General features: G+C 39.5%; 1 protein-coding gene and 1 long non-coding RNA gene across 9 annotated transcripts in view; one reads left to right on the top strand and one right to left on the bottom strand.

The window, feature by feature from the left end:
• Nucleotides 1-844, top strand: part of LOC147757789 (uncharacterized) — a 38,337-nt gene extending 37,493 nt beyond the window's left edge. For all 3 annotated transcript variants that reach the window (XR_015320011.1, XR_015320009.1, XR_015320010.1), the window contains one exon: nt 377-844. This is a non-coding gene — a long non-coding RNA (uncharacterized LOC147757789). The remainder of the gene's footprint in view (nt 1-376) is intronic.
• LOC111245921 (uncharacterized) overlaps nt 199-22,486 on the bottom strand; it is a 32,558-nt gene continuing 10,270 nt past the window's right edge. For all 6 annotated transcript variants that reach the window (XM_022794932.2, XM_086978727.1, XM_022794928.2 and 3 more), the window contains 14 exons: nt 21,261-21,361; nt 20,456-20,533; nt 20,262-20,356; nt 17,006-17,077; nt 11,369-11,453; nt 10,378-10,521; nt 9,615-9,817; nt 8,540-8,684; nt 7,806-7,868; nt 5,305-5,505; nt 4,750-4,896; nt 3,494-3,583; nt 2,336-2,578; nt 199-1,959 (listed from right to left, as the gene is read on the bottom strand). In XM_022794932.2, the coding sequence (XP_022650667.1) occupies nt 1,729-1,959; nt 2,336-2,578; nt 3,494-3,583; nt 4,750-4,896; nt 5,305-5,505; nt 7,806-7,868; nt 8,540-8,684; nt 9,615-9,817; nt 10,378-10,521; nt 11,369-11,453; nt 17,006-17,077; nt 20,262-20,356; nt 20,456-20,533; nt 21,261-21,361 (1,898 nt within the window). In that variant the 3' untranslated portion in view covers nt 199-1,728. The remainder of the gene's footprint in view (nt 1,960-2,335; nt 2,579-3,493; nt 3,584-4,749; nt 4,897-5,304; nt 5,506-7,805; nt 7,869-8,539; nt 8,685-9,614; nt 9,818-10,377; nt 10,522-11,368; nt 11,454-17,005; nt 17,078-20,261; nt 20,357-20,455; nt 20,534-21,260; nt 21,362-22,486) is intronic.

Here is a 22,486-nt window from a genome sequence, read left to right as displayed (position 1 = left end):
ACTTAATGGCTTGTGTATACCCATTCCAGATTCTGCAACACTGAATGCCTGCTTTCAGACTGTATCGCTTTATTTTCTTAATAACACAGTGGCTGCTTACTTATATGACACCTGCACAGCATTTATTATATATAGTGTCGCAAACGATCTGAAATAGGCCTGACATTAGACAACTTACCAGTAACAGAAAAATACCAGTGGTTTCAAATTATTTATTTGTACGTTTGTGTATATTTTAAGCCAGCCGTGGCGTTGGCCACGCTTGCCCGTCAACTATCCAATACTACCATACTAACACTACCATAGAATCATGGTAGATACGATGGACGCCTGAAAAGAATTCTTCATTAACGAAAATCCTCATTGTCCTTCACAGGCTAATGTGCTCCCGATACTGCCGTTATAAGATTTTACTGCTACGCCTTTGAGAACTCGAGTTAGGCAGCACGTAACTTCTGCTCATCGTTCGTACTTCCAACTTGAATGTTTAGGCGAGCTTGAAACTGATGTTCCTTTTTATTAATTTCAGTTTGTATACATGATCAATAGTACAGGATAATTTTTCCAATAAGCGCGTTTGTCTGTTATTTCATCGAAAAAGATTATCTCGTTAGAAAAACTATATAACATAGGCGGCGTAAGCAAGACAAGCGCTTCGAACCCGCTAGTATGCCCACAACATATCGTGGTATAAAATCTACCAGAAATTTTCGACTTCAAACAAGACTTTTCATTCAAATTGTTTGACTACCTTCCAGTTATAATTATTACTAATTTATTGTACTAAGTGCATATGTCAAGCGAATGTTCACATATTCCTAGTCAGGGAGTATCGATAACAAAACAGAAAAGGTCTATCTACCGTTATTTAGAGCTTCTGTGATTGTTTGTCCTAATAATAGCATAGGCATCATCCTAAATGTAGGCACTACGACGATTACAATGGTACACTTTAGTCAGTATCTCAAGGTAGTGCATTATGTAAGTGCTTAAATTGTCGCAGTTAAAGATATAAACGAGGACCAATTGCTAACTCGGACGCGCGGCCCAGGTTTGAAAGCCTTAGGTTACAGTCTCCGACTAACGGCTTAATCCCTCACAATCGAAATATGTGTATATATCAAATAAACAGCCGCAGCTACAGTCATCCATAAAATCGCAGACTAACTTCCGTAGTTCGCTGGTTTTTTGTTTCACAATTGCTAGTAGAACCAATCTGGCGGCACAAGTGGCTGCGTGTAGTCGACAATCGTTGTTGCTTTTACTTACCCTGTAAATCCTAGTCTGTACCGCAGTGGTGTTTTCCGTCGATAGAAAATCTGGGTTCATCGATTTAAATCGACAGCTCATGCTACAAACTTCAGTCTTACAAAATGTCAGGTTTAACTGGACGTGACTTAACGGGTATATGTTCATTGCAATGGCAAGTATAGAGATAGTTGTATCTACGTAGCGTATACAGGTTTCGCTTTGTGCTGGGAGCCAGCCGACGGCGATATCGGACATAAAGCTCTAAACATAAAATCTATCTACGTGTAACAGTGGTAGCAAGGGTTGGTTAAACGAGTGATTGTTATGTAGCGAGATAGGGAGATAAAAATCTCGGGATAAGTATTAACGAGTTAATTTTCTGCCTGAAGTTGTTCATGTAAGTCATCATATATGCCTGTGGATGAATGTGTGCCAGTATATGGCGGACCTCTAATGCGGGCGTTAGTAATGGATCATTTAAATGTGGCTGTATACGTCCTCCTCCTCGCGAACGGGTGCGACACTTCTGTTTGTGCTCAGTCGACCTCGGCCAGCCTCTTTTCCTTCGGCGAACAGCTTCTGGGGCGTCTGGCTCTGCCCTGGCCAATAACTGAAGTTCATCGCACGGGCCACCGAGGATCGGCGCCGGTTCTGGAGATGGTTTGGTATAACTGGATCAGAATTCGTAGACGAAAACTCCGGATTGATCTGTTACACCGCAATTTGTTCGTTAGTATATATAGTACTTTTAACTTTGAAGAATCTATTTTGAACAAACTAATCAACATAATTAAAAGTCTGAATTAACGAATGCGTAATCATATTGGATGCGACACTATTATATACTAGTAACATACAGAAATATCCGCAACCATTTAATAAAAACTAACGTTATAGAAACATATTGCATTCTTTCAAAAAAAGAAAATTCAGTAGTAGTTAGTAGAAGTCAGAAATCTTTAGCATCTTCCCTTAGGTGTACGTATCTATTCTTCGTCGTACATCACTTTTCAATGCGGACAAAAGAATCATTAGTATATCAAGCGCTAGAATCTGTTGATCGATCGCGAAGACCTCGACGTACGTAGCAAGAATTGTCGAAGCGGCTGAGTCTTCTCTCATAATCCTGCAGCATATTGCCGACGAGCACGCTCGGCCGCCTTTCGTAAGCGCCTACGCCGCTTCCTACTGGAGGCACTGTGTCGCCAGCAGACGCCTTCGGTAACTGCGGCAAGACGGCCCGCGAGAGCCGACGAACCGGATCCGCTCCACTCAGATTGCTAACTTTTGTTGCGACCGTTTGGAATACCTCATCATCTTCGGCATCCTGTTAGATAATTGGCATTTATTAGTCGTTGAAGTCAAATGGCTATTACCGATATGTCAATATAGAACGTCGTGCACTTCACGCATATTCCGTTATTGTATCATGACGCTACAAGGAATGATCAAAATTAGTAGGTCTAAATATAATGCAATCAAATCAGATGTTTCAGAGAAGTTTTTAAATCGAGAGTTCCACCTCAAGGTTTCGCGGTCTTGAAAAGCATTTCCCGGCATAAAAGGGGCAGAGAAAGGGATATACCGTTCATCATTAAAAATTCACTACTTCAAATTAAATAGCTCCTAATATTTAAAAACAAGCATCAATATTACATTAGCCAATCTCCTCTACTTACTCTACTGCTAACAATTACTGCTTAAGTTCTCCTAGATTTAATGGCACCTGGTTGGTACGCGGTATATCTGTGTTACACTGGTGGACGCCAGCAACAGTAACAAGCCAGTTGGTAAATCGTCTAAGTTAGATCATAATCCAGTGAGATTTTGCCTTTACAAAGAGACCAGAGGCAATACGCATGCGGGTGCACTGTACAAGTGGTAAACGAATGATAAAAGCGTTTATTATTTACGTATCTCACGACTGGGTTTGCCCATATACCATTCGCTCACGTCTCTATTATTATATTGCACAAACGCTGGCGTAGAAAAAACTCAGCAACAAAATATCAGTTTTAAAACGACAGACGATCTTCTAATTAACTGAGGGGATTCTATTACGTAACGTTATCCTATCTTCATCAGACAGTTGTTATTCTTACACAAAGGTAAATTTCTACCTACCACGATTCATTGCAAAATTATGTTTTTCATGCCGATAGCTTTCTAAATTTTCCCTGTACTACACTTCATCTTAGTTTCCCTGCGAATATCTGCTTCGTGTCTGTATCGAGTAACGTACCATGAGGATGTCTTGAAGTGTCTGAAGCTGCGATATGCGAGCTTTGGGGTCATCCGACTGCATCATCTTAGGATCAATGCCAGCAACCGTCTGTAAAGACAATTGCAATAGCGATGTTTCTGTTCACACAAACTGTGTTATTATTTGTCATACTCCAATTAGGCAAATGATTACTCCAAAAAATGAGCCAAATCTGAGCTTTCTATCTGCGATTACGACTTATTCTTCCAAGCTATCAAAAATTTACGATGCGAAAACGTGTTTTGTTCTTGGAATGAAAACAGATCAATGTAATGCTGCCGTATTGTATAACACCGTACAATATATAGGGTCTAGCTAACTTCAACTACAGTTGAAAACGAGAAAATTAGTTCACTTGTGCAAAAATAATAACTTGATTGGAATGAAAACAAAGTTGATTGACAAAATTAGTTTTTGAGTCTGCGGCTGATTTTGTTCGAAGCTGCTTATCCTATATCAGTTTCTAATGGGGAAATAGCGCTAAGCAATTCCGGAAACGTTCACTATTGTACGCATAATATATATGTATAGATATATATATATAGGCTCGGTAATTCTTGTCGCGTATACCAAAATAATAATAACAGCAACAACCGCAGGACACATCGAGTCTTTTGCGTGACCACTAGCGCCAAGACGTGACGAAGGCATATTTTTTTTCCATACTGCAATTGTAGCAATGTGTATAGATACCATAGCTATTAAAATCTTGTACCCGAAGCTGCGACTACACTGCTTCTACAGCATCCATTTAGGATATTTCTCGTTTTCAATCGAGCACTGAAAACCTCGTTGGGCGAGTATGGCTTCTTTAACATGCGAATTAAGCTATGATCCATATGCTTGTCGGTCTGCCCGTCTAGGGATTGTGGGCAGCGCCTGGCAAACAGAAAATATCGCTGTAAATTGCCATAGACAAGATAACTTGAATGATCAGGTCATATAAAATAGGTGCGACTATTTTTACTGTTTCTTGTAATCTCTGCTGCAAGTTAGGGATTATGTACTTATATGTGCTTAAGTCATTTAAGTTAGCTCCATGCGGCACCCTTTCGAACAGACCAACTTTTCAACTACGTTACTGCTACAACTAGATAGAATGCTCTATACAAATACATTGAATTAGCTTTCAGAAACACACAAAATTTTGTGCTAAACAATTTGATGAGAATTTATGTCAGTCAGTGTGGTACGTGTAGGTAGATAAGAAGGGAAGGCGTGTGACGAAAACATACCGCCCATTCCGATAGGACCGTGTGGGCCATGTCGCCGCTCGATCCCACTGTCGTATTACGCCTATTGTACTCTCGAGCCACCTTTATATCGTGTTTCCAGAAGCGGTCCGTGTCAGGAAGCGATTTTTCTGGTGCAATTTCTTTTATCTGAAAACGAAAGGGGCTATTATTTAAAATGGAAATTAGGAAATCTATTTCCATTTCCATAGAATACAGTTGCACCTAATTAGATGAATTAGTTCATTTTTTTCTTGTTCATCTACCGAGACCAGCGCGTCGAGCAATTTTCATTCATCATTCATTCCCGCATAGATCTGTGATTACCTTTTTTTAGTAATAAAGATTTATTGTTATTATTAATCGATCGAAATAAAAGTTCGAGCAAATAGGTATTGCATTAACAAAAACCTAGATGACCGATGAGAAAAACTTCCATTTTGAAATATTGCATCCGCGCTATTTTTTAGAGAGGCGCTGCAAATTCTGTCATATGCCCTGATCAGCTGTCACAATAGTTATCAAGATTATTATACTAAAAACATGTTATTGCCTTACCTTAAGGAACAGGGAGCCAGCGACAATGATACAAAGAATATTAACTAGCGTAAGGCAGAATGAGTTGATAGCCATTACTGCGCACTCCTTATGCATATTGGCATTGTCAAAGTAATAAGCTTTAAAACCATCATGGGCCAGGTACGCTGAATAGGTTGTGGTATTAAACATCTCCTTCGTCCTAGGATTTTCAACTAATACCTGTTCAAAATCAAAAACAAAAATCGTAGGTTAAAGAAACGAGGAAATATTTACCTACTATTGCATTAAGAGATAGAATATTTACGATAGTTTTTTTTACGTATGAATAACCTGAATTTACAGAAAGCATCTGTAGGAGAAGACAGAACTGTTGCATAGAAATTAATTTATAAGAATGCCTTTCTCTAATCAACCCTTTACAGCCACCCTACAAGTTTGACTTCTAGCGATTTTATTGTTCTCACTACATTTTTCACCCCTTTATCGAGAGCATACGCAATGAAAATCTATGAAAAGCGTGTCTATTAGGGGAGGAACGTACGTTAAGTCCGATCTCAATTCTAACTTTTTACAGGCTCTCGAAATTTAGGATCCCAGGATTACTCGAGATTGCATACAAGGATGTCCCTTCTTTTCCTGTCTTCTACTATGTATGACCCCGGTTAATCTATCGTCTCATATTAGAGTAATTCGATTGCCTCTGAAATGGCGAAGAAAATATTTGCTATATATCATATAGAGTAAACGTAGAAAGTAGTCAGTGTCGCTAGCATGCTATGCTATTGCAAATAGTAGCTTCTTGTCCTTCGAGTTCTCCCTACCATTTTGCTTTTTCCTACTTTTAACTTCAACTTATTTGTCTCAAACGTCACACTGTGACAAAGGATGGCTACACTCTGTTACACCGCTCTACAACTCGTTGAAAAATCCACTATTTTAAGCTGCAGATATATGTATTTCACATACACCAGACGTATTCTCCTGCTATCGATCTGCAAAAGCCACATTATGTCATCAGAGAGCACCGTAGTTTCACGTAGGTAGTTCTTGTTTCATTCTCTTTGCTAGTGTCTTAGCTAATTACTAATTTCACTGATGAGTAATCACGCGACATAAATGTCTTGGGTTCAAAAAGCTGAATTTAAAATACATTAAACGACTCTTTCCAGTACTACACTGTTCTCTTGGAATCCGATGTACTCTGACCCTACGGCCTAGTCAAAACCTTCATAGCTGTTTCGTGCCCTTTAGCCCGTGAGAACCCCTATTGTAGACGCGTGGGGAGTCCAGCCAGAAAATATGTTCCTTATAGCTTTCTGCAAACAGGGCAAACTAAAGGACACAAAATGCCGAGGGGCAACGACATATAGTTGTTATTCAACAGCAAGTATGGGATCCAGCTGCAGTAATGGCAGTCCAACCAAGCCCAATGGCTCTCGGCTGTTTGTAGGCCAAAAATGCTGGTACGCGATTCTGTGTCATTTGAAATAGTAAGGATTTGCTAAATTCTACAAGTACGTTTACTTTTAACTGGAGCACATTTATAGTAGAATTAAATGGTTGCAAGTGTGTAAAAATAATTACGATTAGTATTGATATTAGCTGGAGGCTGATTTGCTGTGCGTGCTATCAGCCAATTGTACCAGGATGATTTTAGTGTTCATAGTCTTCTCTACGAAACAAATAGATCAAGTTTACACTGTAGGTCGTTCAATAGACGCGGCTGGTTTACATGGCTATACAATGTCGTGTCTCTGTATTGCATACAATTTATTAGATGCGTTATAATTAACAGGAACTAATTAATATTATATAGGTAGGTAAAAAGGAAGTGATCAGGTTTTAGCCAGAACGTGAGCCCTAGCAATCGACACATGGGTATTCGTAATGTTATACTATTTACCAAATATAAGTTGATTCTCTATCCACGATGTTCAGTTAATTAATTAATTAACAATTATCTCCTGATGCTTGCTTACCCTATAGGAAATGAACAGACACTTTATTGGTTAGTGAGCAAAAAACCATGTTTCGGCTTTCTCGAAGGCATTAAGTTCCCCTGACTCGTGTAGATAATATACCCAGTACCTTTCTTTGTTTAACAAAGCAGAGTAAATAAAGTCGAAGATGAGATTTGCTAAAACAGAAAATCTCAGAGGGTATTTATCAACGAACCACTGGATGTTTGGTGGAATTTCAAAGGTGGAAGAATTTCAGGTGGAAGAAATTTCAAAGATATGATATATTTTGAAATCACCAAACGTTGATTAGTTGAAATCATCTAATTATACCATTAATTATATGTCGCAGATGAATATACGGCTGCTCCTTAGCAGTCGGTCAGCATAAACAAAAGCAAAACTAGTGCGACTTTGTTAGTTACTAAGTTTCCAAAGTTCCTTGATTTGAATGAATGAACCGTGCTACCATACGATCTAACAACGGTTAGATCATATGGTAGCACGGACAGCTAACAGTGTCAAATTGCCTATACCGAAACGCAGTAAATTCGAACTTACTTGAATAGGCTCCTGGAAGGCGGCCTTGAACACCTTCATCAACGCCAGAGACCACAGCGTTCCCTAAAGACGTGAATGTTGCACGTCAAACAATGACGTTTTAGTGAACGACTAGTCAGGGTAATGATGATAGTTACTACCGAACTTTACGTTTATTGGAGTGAAGGAAAACTCCAATTTTGACCACTTTATGAGGTTAAGATAAGCGATGTATGTTGAGCGGCTTATATTTGTCATGCGAAAAACATGGCTTCACTTACATGGATAGAAATAAAGTAGAGAAAATAATAGAATTAACAAATTATTCAGCATTATTAACAGAGGGCACGCAAACACGTAGCCCACTACTGAACTGAAGTTACGCCTCAGCATTTAATGCAAAAAAGAAAAACAAGAGCTCGATGTTTTTTATTTTGTCTCGATACCATTGTTTCATATGAATTAGCATGCCCTTATAGGTACCCTTTTGAAACGGTATTTTTGACGGATTTGCTGTTATTTCTGACGGATAAACAGCACTACCATCAAAGATGCTCGGATCAAGAGGTAGAGCTCTTAGGGGCAATTCGATTACAGTGCTATCGTAGACGGTTTATTTTATGATTGCTAGAGCCCAGTTGTCAACGCGAATGCTGTTTACTTGTCGACAGTAGCAGTCTGACGCATACATTTTGACGATTTATTGACTATTGATACCTTGATTAAGACTCTGTGAATTTCGTGCTATAACTTACACAATTAATAGAAGGCGGCAAGAGTGATGCTGAAATAGCGACACCGACGAGACACGCTGAATTCCCGCCTAAAATTGCCATGGCCACGCCACCACCTGACGGCAAAGCTACCAAAGCTCCAACCCATAATGACCGCCATTGGCCCCTGCATTGAAGAGAAATAATTCGTTAAAATAACGCTGACGTATTAACTTGTGTCACATTTGCATATAAAAATATTACTTACAACTTCAATAAGCTACCTAAATAAAGGTGAACTTTTCAACAATGGCCATACACAGACAATGTTAGAACTGACGCTGCTTTATATAATTAAGATGCTTACACTTCAATAAATTCGATACGGGACTAATTTTAAGGGAGTAAATTCTAGGGACAGATATGCGCCTGTCCACTTTTGGAGTTATTTACTTCAAAATTTTAGTAGATCATATATATAGATATATATATATATATATATATATATATACACATAGATATGGGGGTCTGTGTTAATAACGAATGTTGTTTACATGTGTTCGTGTATTGTCATACAGATCAAACAAAAACATGAACTTAATATAATGCATAACATGGGACGTTTGGCACAGGCGTGTTTCTTTGAGAACACATACGGGAGAACATAATGCAAACTAAGAAATAGTTGGATTTTCATCGTTTACTGAGAAACTTACGCGGTTCTCCTTTATTCTAGATGTACTTCTCTCTTATATTTTTTGCGACACGAAGTATCAATTATAAGTGTTTGCTGGTGTCGTTCATTGCAGTGTCGGATGAAATAGGGCTGAACGACGAGCACGATAAACAGAGAATATCTGATTCAATTGGAAATATCATGAACTTTCGAGTATGATCCCGCATGCTTCCATGGTAATTGCATGACTATAAACATCGGCTTGGTTTGAAGACTACACCACAAAATAAATCGAGCGCTCAGGCCAGATTCGGGACATGTTATTTCCTGTTAGTCCGTAAATTAGTATTTTTCGATATAATATGAGCTCACAGAGGTAAACGACGGTGTAATTCTAACGGTAAACATCAAGAAAAATGTGTGGCATCAACATGTACGAACCTGGCCGTCTGTTCGGGGTTTGGCCAAGTGTTAGGCCCCCACGCTAAGCCTCCCGTTTCGTCACCGAAATAGGCCATCGTAATTCCAAAACAGAAGCCAAATAACAAACAGAGCACAAGGCCACAGAGCTCTGTTCGAAGACCCGTTTTGATCAGCTTCATATCGTGAATTATGATCCCGAACGTGATAGCCATTATGGGGCCCTAATCGGAAATCAGTCCGATATACAAAAAAAAAAACATTAAAAAACACTCTATCAAAGCATTTGATTTTTTTCTATGATTCAACATACACTGTCAAAACATTGAACCTTAATATTTCACATCGTATCTGTACAAATAACTATTTAAGTCAAGTCTACCACATTTTACACACACAATTCAAACGACGTTGACTCTATTCAGGCAATCTGGAAACAACCAGTACCTTAAGCTCTAGCAAGACATATCATTTAGCTTAGGTAAAAAATGAAACGTCTTGGGCGTGAAGCGCTAAATATACGTTCTTTTGACAACTCGAATATTCTGCATTGCATACCGATACGAAGCTGAATAATCTGAAACGCATCTCAAGCGCTCCGTTTAGAAGCAGCTCCATCAGTTCTGTGCAGGACGGGATTAACATCGTTGACCTGACGGCCAACACCTAGGCCTCTAGTTATTAGAAAGAAGAAATGGCATATATTTATCTCTAGGGGATACGAAATATATCAGTAACTAGGTGCAACGTGAAAGAAATACGCCCTTGGCCACTAAAGACGAACCATAAGAGGTGATACGAGCATGGCGGCAATGATTGATACCACCGAGTTATCCATCAATCCGAGAGCTGCAATCATCCCTGCTAGTAGGATGAGCGCGACAAAGTCAAAATTTAATTCGCCCTGCCCACGAACGCCTTCCACGACCTGCGCAGGTTCACAAGAACAGCTTGAAATGATTCAATCAATTACGGTCCTTCAGGTAGTTGTTACCCGTTGTCCGTACGTATATGTCAAATTGCGGTGACGTGTTTTGACCTAGGGTCCCATGAACAACTTTACCATGCTCAACAGATATGCTATCAGACAATTATTATATATTGAATGTAAGACATGTAGTTAGTAGCTGCGATTGTAACATACCGTAAGTGTAATCAATAGAGACACTATACCGAATGAAAACAAAACATTAAGGTTGGACGATTCTTGCTGTTGAGTGCTATGTGATGAGATCATTTTTTTAATCAACACTTTCTCGAATAAGATCATCCAAATAGGTCTTTTTAACCCTAAATAGCATTACATAGTCCCTCTGTTTCCATCAACCAGTTTACGTGTCACATCCATTTCGTGCATAATCCTCATCTCATAAAATTTTGTTTCTACTTTGTTATGGGTTAAGCTCATAATAATAACACACTTTGCTTTGGTACTTCCGATTCGCCCAACGGTAACGCAACTATTAACCCCATAGACCCCAGTTAACCCATAGATCTAAACAATTGATACGACATAATTATACTTTGCTTAATAATGGCTATAATATATATTTAGGTTTATTCGCTATTTTCACGGAAAATTCTTATAAACAATTTCGGTACTTGTTGTTGTTTTTCGAAAAATAAATTTTCTGATAAATATATCCGGACGAGTGATCACTTAGATTTAAAACATCTAACTTGTAACTAATTAACTTAACAAACGAATATCACATACATAGGAACGTTTTTGTTATTTCTAGGCCTATTCACCAAATGTAACGTTAGGTACTGACCTGAGCAACAGTCAAACGTGCAGTAACTGACTTGAGGAATTTTTGTTGGGCATTCTTAAATCCCTTTGACTTCTTATCCTCAAATCTGAAAAAAATGTTGCAATCGAGAGGTAAGACTATATGACAGAGACTATCGAAATGAAGTTTATTGAAGTGACCCCTTTTCCCGCGGACGAAATTTCTTTGCACGAATAGATTAGCACAATGGCGGTCAGAAGACGTTATGTTACTCAAAAGTAAACGTACACTAACATCATGTTGGTATGTTCCACTGTAGTATTTCTGGAATACTCTTTCGGGTTTAAGTAAAAAAAAATCAGGGAAACATGTTTGAAAAAAGGTCGCTATAAGGTATAGGGAATAGTATACATATTGCCGCGTCAAGCTTCAATAAATTACAATAGAAAAAAACAACCTCGCTTTCTTTTAATAAACTCATGCACTCCTAGTATAAACCTATATCTGTAGTTGATTGTTGAATAACGAGCTTCATTTCGGTAATGCTTTCTCTGAGGTCGCGCTTCAACCCTACGAATCATACATTAAAAAAAAAAAATAGATTTACTCACGATTATAGTCTTCATGCATCAACAGGTTCCGCAAAAAGAGCTTCATAACCTGTTATGCGAAGAGAAGAATTATTTGAATTCAGGCGCGGACTACATTTGAAATGCTCTACTGCTGCCATTAACAACATTAAAACCACTATACTTCGCATTTTATGGACAAAACTGTATAGCAATAAGGGATTCACTACTACAACGCTCGTCTAAGTTAAGCTAAATTTATGCTCGTAGCTGTATAGATATAAGAGGCATTTGTTATTATCTTAGATACCTTAAAGAGGCGTTAAATGGGCGTGGAGTATCTTGAAGTCAAATCTCATAAATAAGGTGTGGTAATACAAATTACTGGTAGGTAACAGTTCAGAAACTTCCAGAGCGTTAGCTTCAAGGTACTAATATTCAAGGAGAACATATGACGAGATAATGTGATGTTCTCTTAAAGTTGAAAATTGATTAAAATTTTTGGACCCGTGAAATAGCTCCGGACAACCGAATAGTATTTCGTAGTCCACCATCCTTCTACCAGGCATTATAGCAAACATCGTTAACATAAAGAGAGGTGTTAGGGGCATTGTCACATTGAAATAAACGCTCAGGAATACGCGCATGTAACAAAAATAAGTTGTCCTCATTACCATTATAGTCTAGCCAAAGACGGTAAATTGATTATCTGGCCGGGCCGCCTTAACCTTTATTTAAACATGTACTGTTTGTAATTTTATAGTAGGAATATTCAGAATTGTCGTACAATGCTTTCTTTAGAGTTTTAACAATCACACAAGTTTTTGCTATTTGCATAGTATACACTTGATGCATCCCTCGATACGCCTTGCCATAAAAACATCGGTGTTTATTATATACATATCTACGTTATTTGCGCGGCGATTTAGCTATTCACAGGCCGGACATACCGTCTTTTAGTAACACTTTTATGCCTTCGATTTGCCTAAAGTCTCCTTCAAGGGTAAGAGCTACTGGACGACAAAGCGTGCGACGCACTTTCAACGCCGTCTATTTGGCTTTCGTTTCGTTTGTATTAGTCAGAGAAAACCTTCAAAGAGCCTTTACTACAGGCAAATGCATGTATGTCAGCAAACATTTCCATACAATGGCTCCACGTGGCAATCCGTTTTCGTCGTGGGAAGTTGCTCCGTCACAATGAACACAGCAACAGCGGTAGTCGAGAAGGACCACGTGCGACCCGCTCACTTCATTCGGGCCTTTTCTCTCGTTCATTAGCTCGTGTGGCCGTCGTTGTCAGTGTGTATATGTATGGATATGTGGTCTTCCTTTGTTAATTAAGTCTTAATTCGTCTGTCGTTACCTTTACCCAAACAGGTGGCAATAATGACCACGCTAACGCTCGTATAATTAGACTGCAGGTGCATTTAAACGTTAAGGCCAGATGTAACGGCTGCCGTATATTTTCTCTAACAGCATAGGAACAATAGGAACTTACAAGGATGACCACCACTCTCGGAAAAACGATAATAAAACGAATATACCGATCTAAAATGTTTCAACACACAAAGACTAATATAAGCATACGAAAGCACAACTACAATCGCCCTTTACTCTTCAAATCTGATATATTGTTAACCGATCGAATTCGTGTAATAAACTATTATTGTTATTATTACATATTGATATTAAGTAGGTATTAGGTCGTCTGAGAAAGAATATGAATAGCCTTCTGCTTTGTGATTATGATCCAAAAGCAGACAAGGAAAGCTAGTTTTCCTTTGTTCCTACATTACCTGGCCGATAGCCCTTCATAATAGCTTACCTATAGGTGGTCATCTATTCCAACTTGTTTGTTATACAAGCCGGAATGATAGAGCATTGCCGTCGTGTAAAGACCAGCCACGGAGCCTTAGTTTAAGCTCGAGAGACCATCAACATTCGATTTATCGGAAAAGGCCTTTCTTGGGGGGGGGGGGGGGGTCGAATGCAATGAACCAAAACTGAAAGCGCTAAGTCAGTCGAACGTAAACTCGAACAGACGAGCGAACGCAGTCAGTGAGAAAGCGGAAGACAGAGGACAAGAAAACGCGTCAGCACCTGCTTAACCGCAATTGTGGGTCTTACAGGTAGTTGTGCTAGTTGTGATGATGCAGAAGCTGAAGGCCCATAGAAAACAAGGTGGAACTAAAAGAGGACAGACTCTGACTCGAAGGGCTCCGAGCGGCGCAGCAAATCTAGGCTTGCCATCGGTGGCAGCTGCACCGTTTGTCAACACTGACGCCTTGGCCTCTACGCCACTCCGGCAGCTCCGAATTTTTTCTAGTACTTTCTTTTAAGCGTGAGCCGCGGCATTGGCCCCATGGACAGAGGGTGACAAAAAACGTTGTCTGGGTAAGACTAACTTGGGTTACTGGCATAAAGACTTGAAAATTGGTTAGCGTGCTGGGTCCAACGAAATATGCACGAAACTGCACTAGTTAGCCAAATGCACGTAACAAGCAGCTGGTTATGTATTAAAGGCCGTGTGCCTGGACTTGCGTGTATCCGGCCTGGCCGATTAAACGTTGCTCCCAAGTAAACCGATATGAACTATTCTTAAGTTATACATAAATCGGTTGATATTTACAGAGCTGTTAACAAATGTATAGGTCGGTTGAATAATGAATTCGCCTTTAGTAAAGGAGAAATGCGTTAACCTGAACAGGTAAAGTTATAGCAAGAGCGGCACATCGAAGGGGGACCATGTATCGCACGTGGCGCTGTTGATTGAGAATTATTATTCACGTACCAAATTGTTACATGTCGTCATGATCATGAATTATGCAGTATCGTCTTTTCCTGCTACGTCTACGTTGACGGAGATGCCGCAAAACAGTGACACAAAACGAATGAATTCCCGCCTGCTCGCACGTCCGGGTTCGGTGATTGACAAACCACCAAGTCACTACCCATCATGCCAACTGTCAGCTCATCTCAGCAGAATAGATAACATTAGAGCATCAAAAGAAAACGTACGCCCCCCTTACTTTCTTTATATATATATATATATAAGCTTATGATTTATAAAAAACAAAAAAAAATTAAATCAGATTTTGTCTTCAACTTCTAAATTTCTGGCCTCTTTCGTAAAATTCGTCTGCAAGATAGCCAATATAGTAATAAATTAACTACTTTACCATAGGTTTCTGTATTTCTGCAGCTCACTCTAAACACGCTGTCTTTATCTCACACATTTCTATCGTTACGTTTGGCAGGCTTGTTGTCTTATGACGCGAATTACCTCGATTGGCTTACCTGAACGGAATCTGTATATAGGAGAATAACACTATGATCATTTCTATTCTATGTTCCCGCACGGATATAATGACGACTTAGTCTTTAATACTCTAACTAGCTAGCTTTATTATGGAAAAAATTAGGCTCCAGTATTGGCTGAGTACTTCATGTGTTCTGAGTGAGAAGCGAAATTTACTGCATTTAGGATCTATAGTACTAATACAGACCTCTTCTATAGAATAAAACGCTCAATGGTACGTTTGATTGTCAATAGAACCATTTCTGCATCTTGGTAGCTAAGCCTACTACAATAAACATCAATCCTTTAATGCTCTCTAATCCTTGCCACAACTTTTTTTTTTTTTGAAAATAGTTTTCTTTAATGCATTTGCGCATTAATTAATTCCGCAAATTAATACACACGTAAAACAAACCGGATTAATAACTGAAACGCACATTTCATAAAAAGGTTACAGTAACCAGCACTATGAGGAATACCCATCTCATTCCTGTCAACGAGGTACTTTTGACCGCGACGAAGTGGGCGTCTGCTGTGGACGGAAAGCGACGAAAATTAGGGCATTATATATGTCCATATCTAAAAAAACTGACTAGAACGGGCAACTTCTGCAAGAAATTAAGCGCCATCTTAGATTGCGGTCAAAGAAGAACCGCCAACCGTTTTGCTGCGAATACCGCACATCCTACTGAGGCTGTGACAGCAGTTTCTGAGATAATTTAAATACTTATACGCTGGATAGTCTGTATATGTTGCTTATCTAAATATATAAGGTTTCAAGATTTGGCCTGCTACTCTTAGTGCGCTACACATAACGATCCTCGTCAGACGTCAACGACTAACCCTTGTACAGTCAATTATTTCGAGCTAATTGCATGCCTCGAACGTGACAGTCACCTGATATGTGGCCGAGAGTTTATGGAAGGGTCGAATGCAGTGCAGCCCTGATCGAATGATCAGACCTGAATTTGCCCACCTGTGCTTTCGTACATATCTGTACTTTGAATTCTAAATCGTGGTGATCAAGCGTGCAGATTTAGGCTAGGGTAAGAACATGATATGAGAACTAGCGCTAGAGTTCTTAATTTGACATTTTAACGAAATGCCTAAAAGATGTTACAATCAACACGTTGACCGAGTTCCCCTTATTCCTAACAGAACCTTTCTATTTGGGTTAAAGATAGCCTAATATGCAGCTTCGAGAATAAACTCGTAGTTATAAACGTAACAGGTTAAATCGTTTTTGCACTTCATCTCGATTCTTAGTTAGGATTCGCGACTCTAAGATTATTTCGATTATCTTTCGCTATTTTTTTGGACATTTTTTTTCCGATAATTAAACCCAAAAGATACTTTCGCAAAATTTTCTGACCGAAAAAAAAGTTAGTAAAAACGGCAGTAGTTAAATGGAATTTTGTCATAATCGTTTGGTTAACGTTAGCTATTGGTAAATTCTAGAACTTAGATTCCCATTAAGCAGATCAAAATTAACTCTATCGATTTAGATTAGGTCTACTGCGTGACCACACAGCGAGGAATGAATCTATTTTGAGTAGTTCTAACTTCTTTTAAGTGCCAAAGTGTTTCATTATCCATCTGATTTATTTAAATGCTTCTGAACGATACACTTCTTTTCAGACAGTTCTTCAGAAGGGCATTTATAGATGCTGTATTATTTGTTAATCGGCCCTTAACGTTTGGAGAAGCAGGTCTCAGTTTTTGCTTTGAGGAAGTAGTTCCCGCTAAACAATGTATTTCGAAGAGACTAAATCCGAACGAAGGTTGTTATTATTATTAGTATTGCCAACTCACACTTCGTCGTCGTTGTTATCCAAAGCCTTTTTGACGTCGTTACTTCGGTAGAAGATCGCGCACGGCATGCATCTGTAATTAAACGACAAAGGCAATTTTTCACAGTGCACGAACGATCGCAGAGCGCCATTCCGACATTATGATATAATTTTCTGCCGAAGCGGGCTTATGTATTCTATAAAGTGTTTTAAAGTAAAAGTTGACATAGGAATCCTTGCCTAGTTAAACCCAAGCAACCTTGAAGTCTGTGCTGGTTGAGTGATCGACGAAGCACGTTTATACGAAGCTTTTCACTAACTACTTTTTGACTGATTGAAGTTTTAAGGTAACGAGCACAACGAGGGTGTGCAAGAGGCTATTTCGACAGCCGTGCGTAATATATAACCGGCTTATAATTGCCGTTTTTGAAATGTGTTTTGTGTATCTATCTTCTGATTTTTGTTTGGGGATGGGAACGTGCACGTCGAAGTGGGTGTATATTGGTACGAGTCTTGTTTGACGAAAAATCCAATACCGATTGCGCTCACCACAATAAAAATGCTTTATGATGTAGAACTAATATCTTGTCGTTTGCTGTCTATATAATAGGTTACTATAGGTTTACGTTGGAGAGCTCGCTGCACGTTATTTTTATTGACCTTCCACATGGAGTAGCACAAGTTTCGGTTCTAGCGTCCTTTTGGACTTTATTACTAAAAAGTCGTGAAATGCACGCGCTTGGCCTCGAAGCATGCAATCTTCATATGAACCCCTTCAGTTTTTCTTTACCTTTCTATGGAGATACTTTCTGGTGAGAAAGATTTCCGTAAAAATGATACGTTGCTTTAATATAAGCAAACAAAGCCTTGAACCTAACGCTAAAAGTCAGCGAAACCAAAGAAGAATTCTGTGTTTTCATAAGCAGCAATCGTAACGGACACAACTTCAATAAAGGGGCAGATTCACATTGGATGTTATCAGCGTGTAAGTGTAGAGCTTTAAATGCAACTTGAAGCTAAATGTTATCGACCAGGATTTAAACTGCCTGTAGTAAAAATTCGATTTATAGATTTGTTCAAGGGGCAATCAAAACGATGCATGTAGATCCTAATGCCCTCAATGGATTTTTCATTGTTTTTGTTTCGAACTAAGCAATAGTTGTTCTGAAATAGGCGACCAAAAGAAGCCTTGTGAAGTACGACGTTATTTATATGAGCCTGAAAAAAGAGAGAGTTGATAAGGGATGGTACGGACGACCAAAGAAATTAAGCGGAAAGGAGTTTACCACGTTCAAGGTCAACAATGTTAATTCTTTTCCTTAGAATGCTCTCGTTATTACGATAGGGGCAAGGTTATGTGAACGGAGTACGCGGGCATTGATGCGAACAATGGGAATCTATTGTTACTGTTTTTGTTTTTGCTATTGCAAGGAAGCTGTGTAGCGTCGTTCGCTTTTCGTTGTCGCTGTGTCGTTCGTATAGTAAATATAGTCGTTATTAGTGCACGGTCCGTGATGTTATTAGCGCGTAGAACGAGCTGCGCCTGCCGAAACCAGGCTGTCATGCCGATGTCGGCAGTAGTAGGAGTGCTTATGGCTCGATAGCGATGTGAACCTATGAGTCTTGCCCCCTGTATGAACCATAGCGTCTTCAGGTCCAAGTAGTATCGCGTATAGCAGCAATAGTGGTAGCAGGGGTTGTTTCTTTGCTTTCTCTCACCGCTTCGGCTTTTCTCCTTCTTTTTTACTTTCGTTTGGTTTTGTTTAGGTACTCTTGCAGACACCACACTTCCGCTCTCACGACGGTTCATACCAGTGAATAGCATATGGCGGCGGCCACTACTGAAACGCCGGCGGGCGTAGGAACTATCCCATATATATGTATATATATATGGGTATTGTCGTTTTAGGACTCATCTGATTCTGTGATAAACAACCCCTTTTACGGCCTCCGGTGCAGATACCACCCCGTTTATCTCCCAGATCGACGGTTCGAGTCGCTGTCGACGAACAACGACAAAGTCTTCCAGGCTTTCTGAGTCGTAAGGCACGCGGTGGGAGCAGAAAGTCCGGACGGACAACAAGGCTTGAGGGTTATCACCACGATCACCAATTCCTCGAGCTACATAAAAAGGACGTCCCCAGAGATCTGTCATCCGTTAGCTTATCTCTATCTCGGGCACGAGATACTTAGCTGGTGTACACAAGAGTGGATAAATAGGAGGACATGCGACTCTCGTCTTGCTGCTACAGTTACTGGTATTTCTGATATAACTTCGACGTGAGCAATGAATGGAGCGCGTCAAAGGTGGATATTGTTGAAGACGGATTGGATTTCAGAGACATATACATCCATCCTACATCGAAGTTGAACGTTGCAATATGAAGTAGGACCAAATGTATTTTGTCCGAGTGACGACAAATCCGTCGACAGTGTCCTATTTGAGCGTAGTATAATAAGTGAAAAAGAGCATAGAGGTTTTTCCATACATTTAGTGTGTATCATGCGCATTATGCCGAGCTTCCGGCAGAATCAAAGATTATATATAATGTTTTACCCGACAAGCAGTCTCTTCAGCTCGTCCTACTTGTACTGATGATCGTTACGCTAAGAAGCAGTGAAGCAATTTTTTCCTCCGAACGACACAGTGACGTGACGTCAACAGGACTGAAAAAATGAGTACGCCCACTTTATTATCGACGATTACAACTACTATGGGGCTACGTGTATGGTACAGAATTTAGTGCGTGGTATGCACTAGCGAACGTTTATATTACACTTATTATAGCTTGCGTATGTGTTGCATGCAGTAGCGACCATTACACTGGCTTATGGTTTGAAGGAGAAGTAAGGATTCTCAGGAGATCCCAACTGAGAAGTAACCCATCATTTCGTGGTACGTATTAGCGACGTGGCCGTATGATGCTACTCCCGTGTTTGTCTGAGCCTAGTACATGCACAAGCGGGCGGCTACTAAAAACAGAGCGCTTGAAACCGTTGCTTCCGGCTTTGACAGTCTGCTCTATTGCGGACGAATGGGGCTTCTGGACGCATGACGCCAGCGATCATACGAATACCATCACATAACCCATTCTTTCGGGGCAAGACACCCATTTGTCGAACAGGTAGTTTTGATAAGTAGTAATGGTTAGATAAAAAGACTCTATATTTTAATATTTAGATAAATAATTATTAATTCTATCGGTTCGATTCAATCGTCGGCTGTACAAATGTGCTATTTATTTAAATGTGCAGTTATAAACAATGAAAAGACTCACGCGATAGTGCTTCTTTCATCTATGCCAATGCCTCTCGCAGTTAACAGACGGAGAACCATGTCGGTGTCGTCAGACGACTCTACACCGAAATACACCTGGGACATTTTACAAAAAATTGGTTATTGCCGATGGTAGAGACGGTCGTGCGAAGTTAGCATCATAAGAGATTTTCTAATACCGTATTCGATACAAACCTGGTAATAGTTGTCGTTTGGTGATGCGCACCAGACAGCATCTTGAATCTCTAACTGAGCCAAGGTGTCACGAAGAATCTACGATTGAAAAATTTGGAAATAGATGTAGTATAACCGACATAGCAGTCTTGCCACGATTCTGCCTTTGAGAGGTGGCCTCTTTCTGTACAATTCCATAAATAGCACAATTTACATGTAAAATTTGCGAGGGTAATCATGATCTCAGTTTAACAATGTCACCGATAACTTGCCGGTAAATATTTCCCTGTCGAACATTCTTCTTCTTTATCTATATTGTTAGAACAATGGCATCACAGAACGATGAAGGGAAATTGTTTCGCATAGCTAATTTAGAGGATAATTTGTACATTTGTAAATTTGCATTTTGTTTTATATATATATATATATATATATATATATATATATATATATATATATGAAATGTTATCATGTCGACAAAAAGTAACGGAGGAGAGAATACTTGTTGCTACAAAAACACAAAAAAATTTGTTTACAAACATTCTACAAACAAAAATCGGTCAGATCTTCTTAAAAGAATCATCGTTGGTCGGGCCATTAGACAATCTCACTTTAACTGAAATTCGCTGCTATTGGATGCATCTAATGGGCGCTTAGTTTTGTCGAAAGAGTATTGTGATAGAAACAGAGTATTGTGAATTTAAGCTCTTTAAAGCTTTCGATTTGTTTTTTTCTGACGGTACATCAAATGCTGTGTGACTGCACAAAAACAGGCACGCTTTGGGCCGTCTACTTACAGACATAAACACTAAATGTTTGTTCGCACCTGTTTATGAACGACCGTGACATTGTTATTGTGATTTGTTTTATTGCTAATCGGTGGAAACTGGATCGTTGGACGATTTTTCTCGTTTCGGTTTTGAACACCTGAAAGTAATTACATTTTTTTTAAACAAATGTATCAAGTAAACGCAATAAATCTAAGCGGATACGCCTGTAGTTGCCCATGGTAGTTTTTGACGAATCAAGCGGCCGCATCCGGTTAACTTAACGTTCTGCAAATAGGGATTATTGGCCACGCGCTTGAAATACTTGCGCCCGAATAATCGAGAAGTGTTACCCAGTGCCTAGACAATTGTTTATCAGATCGAGAGTTTTCGTAAGAGGCCCGTAGTGAATGTGGTAAGGCCCGTAAAACGTAATTAATGTAGTAAAATTGGTGTTTCCCACCAATTTTCTGCAAGTAGTTTGTACCATCTTGTTTTTTTCGACTTTAATTGTTTACGAACAAATAAATTTGATAGTTGCTAGAGAAGCAGTTACATGTCGCGATAAGCTGCCAGCCCACAGCGGGTAATTATATTGATATAAGTCAAATAGTGTGTGCAAAACCTATGGTTGTAGTATATCATTTGTGAGTAAGTCCAGCACAATCTTGTGCTACCTTTCTGTATAATACGGCCTTAGCCACCATTTTATTAAGAAAGCTCGTGCCACCCCTTGATCTCGGGCAATTTTTATTTAGAACTATACTTAAGCCTCTATACATCTTGTTAACCGACCCTGATGGATCAGTCAGTAGCGTGCTCTGTACAATGCGTCATCTTAATGCTGACGTGGCCTAAATCCACGCTGGGGAAAAAGAAATTTTGTTGTCGTTTCCTATAATTGTTTTTACGGCACTGGCAGCGACCGTAACCGTGTACAAAGAGTAACGTATGAAACAATAATTGATAACCGTAACGTCTTGGACATCTCTTCGTCGGTGAAGTGAGGTCACATGCTAATAATGCAACAGACCGGGTAGCCAGCAGCCGATAGAAGGGCTTGTAGCGTTTCACAAACAGTTGTAAGCATGTCAATCGAGACTAAAGTGGGCCTAGTTACAATGCGGGTCTCCTTTTCGGATGACTACGATAGTAACATATATATACGCTAAGGGTCAACCGCAGGTTAGGTCTTTTTTATCAATCATTGATTCGGCCATATGTGCATATCTCTTGGCCTATATATTATTTCTACATGTTAATTCTGCAAATGTATATATATATA

This window comes from Varroa destructor, unplaced genomic scaffold (genome assembly GCF_002443255.2).
Source record: "Varroa destructor unplaced genomic scaffold, Vdes_3.0 BEIS01000002.1, whole genome shotgun sequence".
NCBI lineage: Eukaryota > Metazoa > Arthropoda > Arachnida > Mesostigmata > Varroidae > Varroa > Varroa destructor.
Note: the sequence above shows the minus strand (reverse complement) of the source record. Positions and strands in the feature narration are given on the sequence as shown.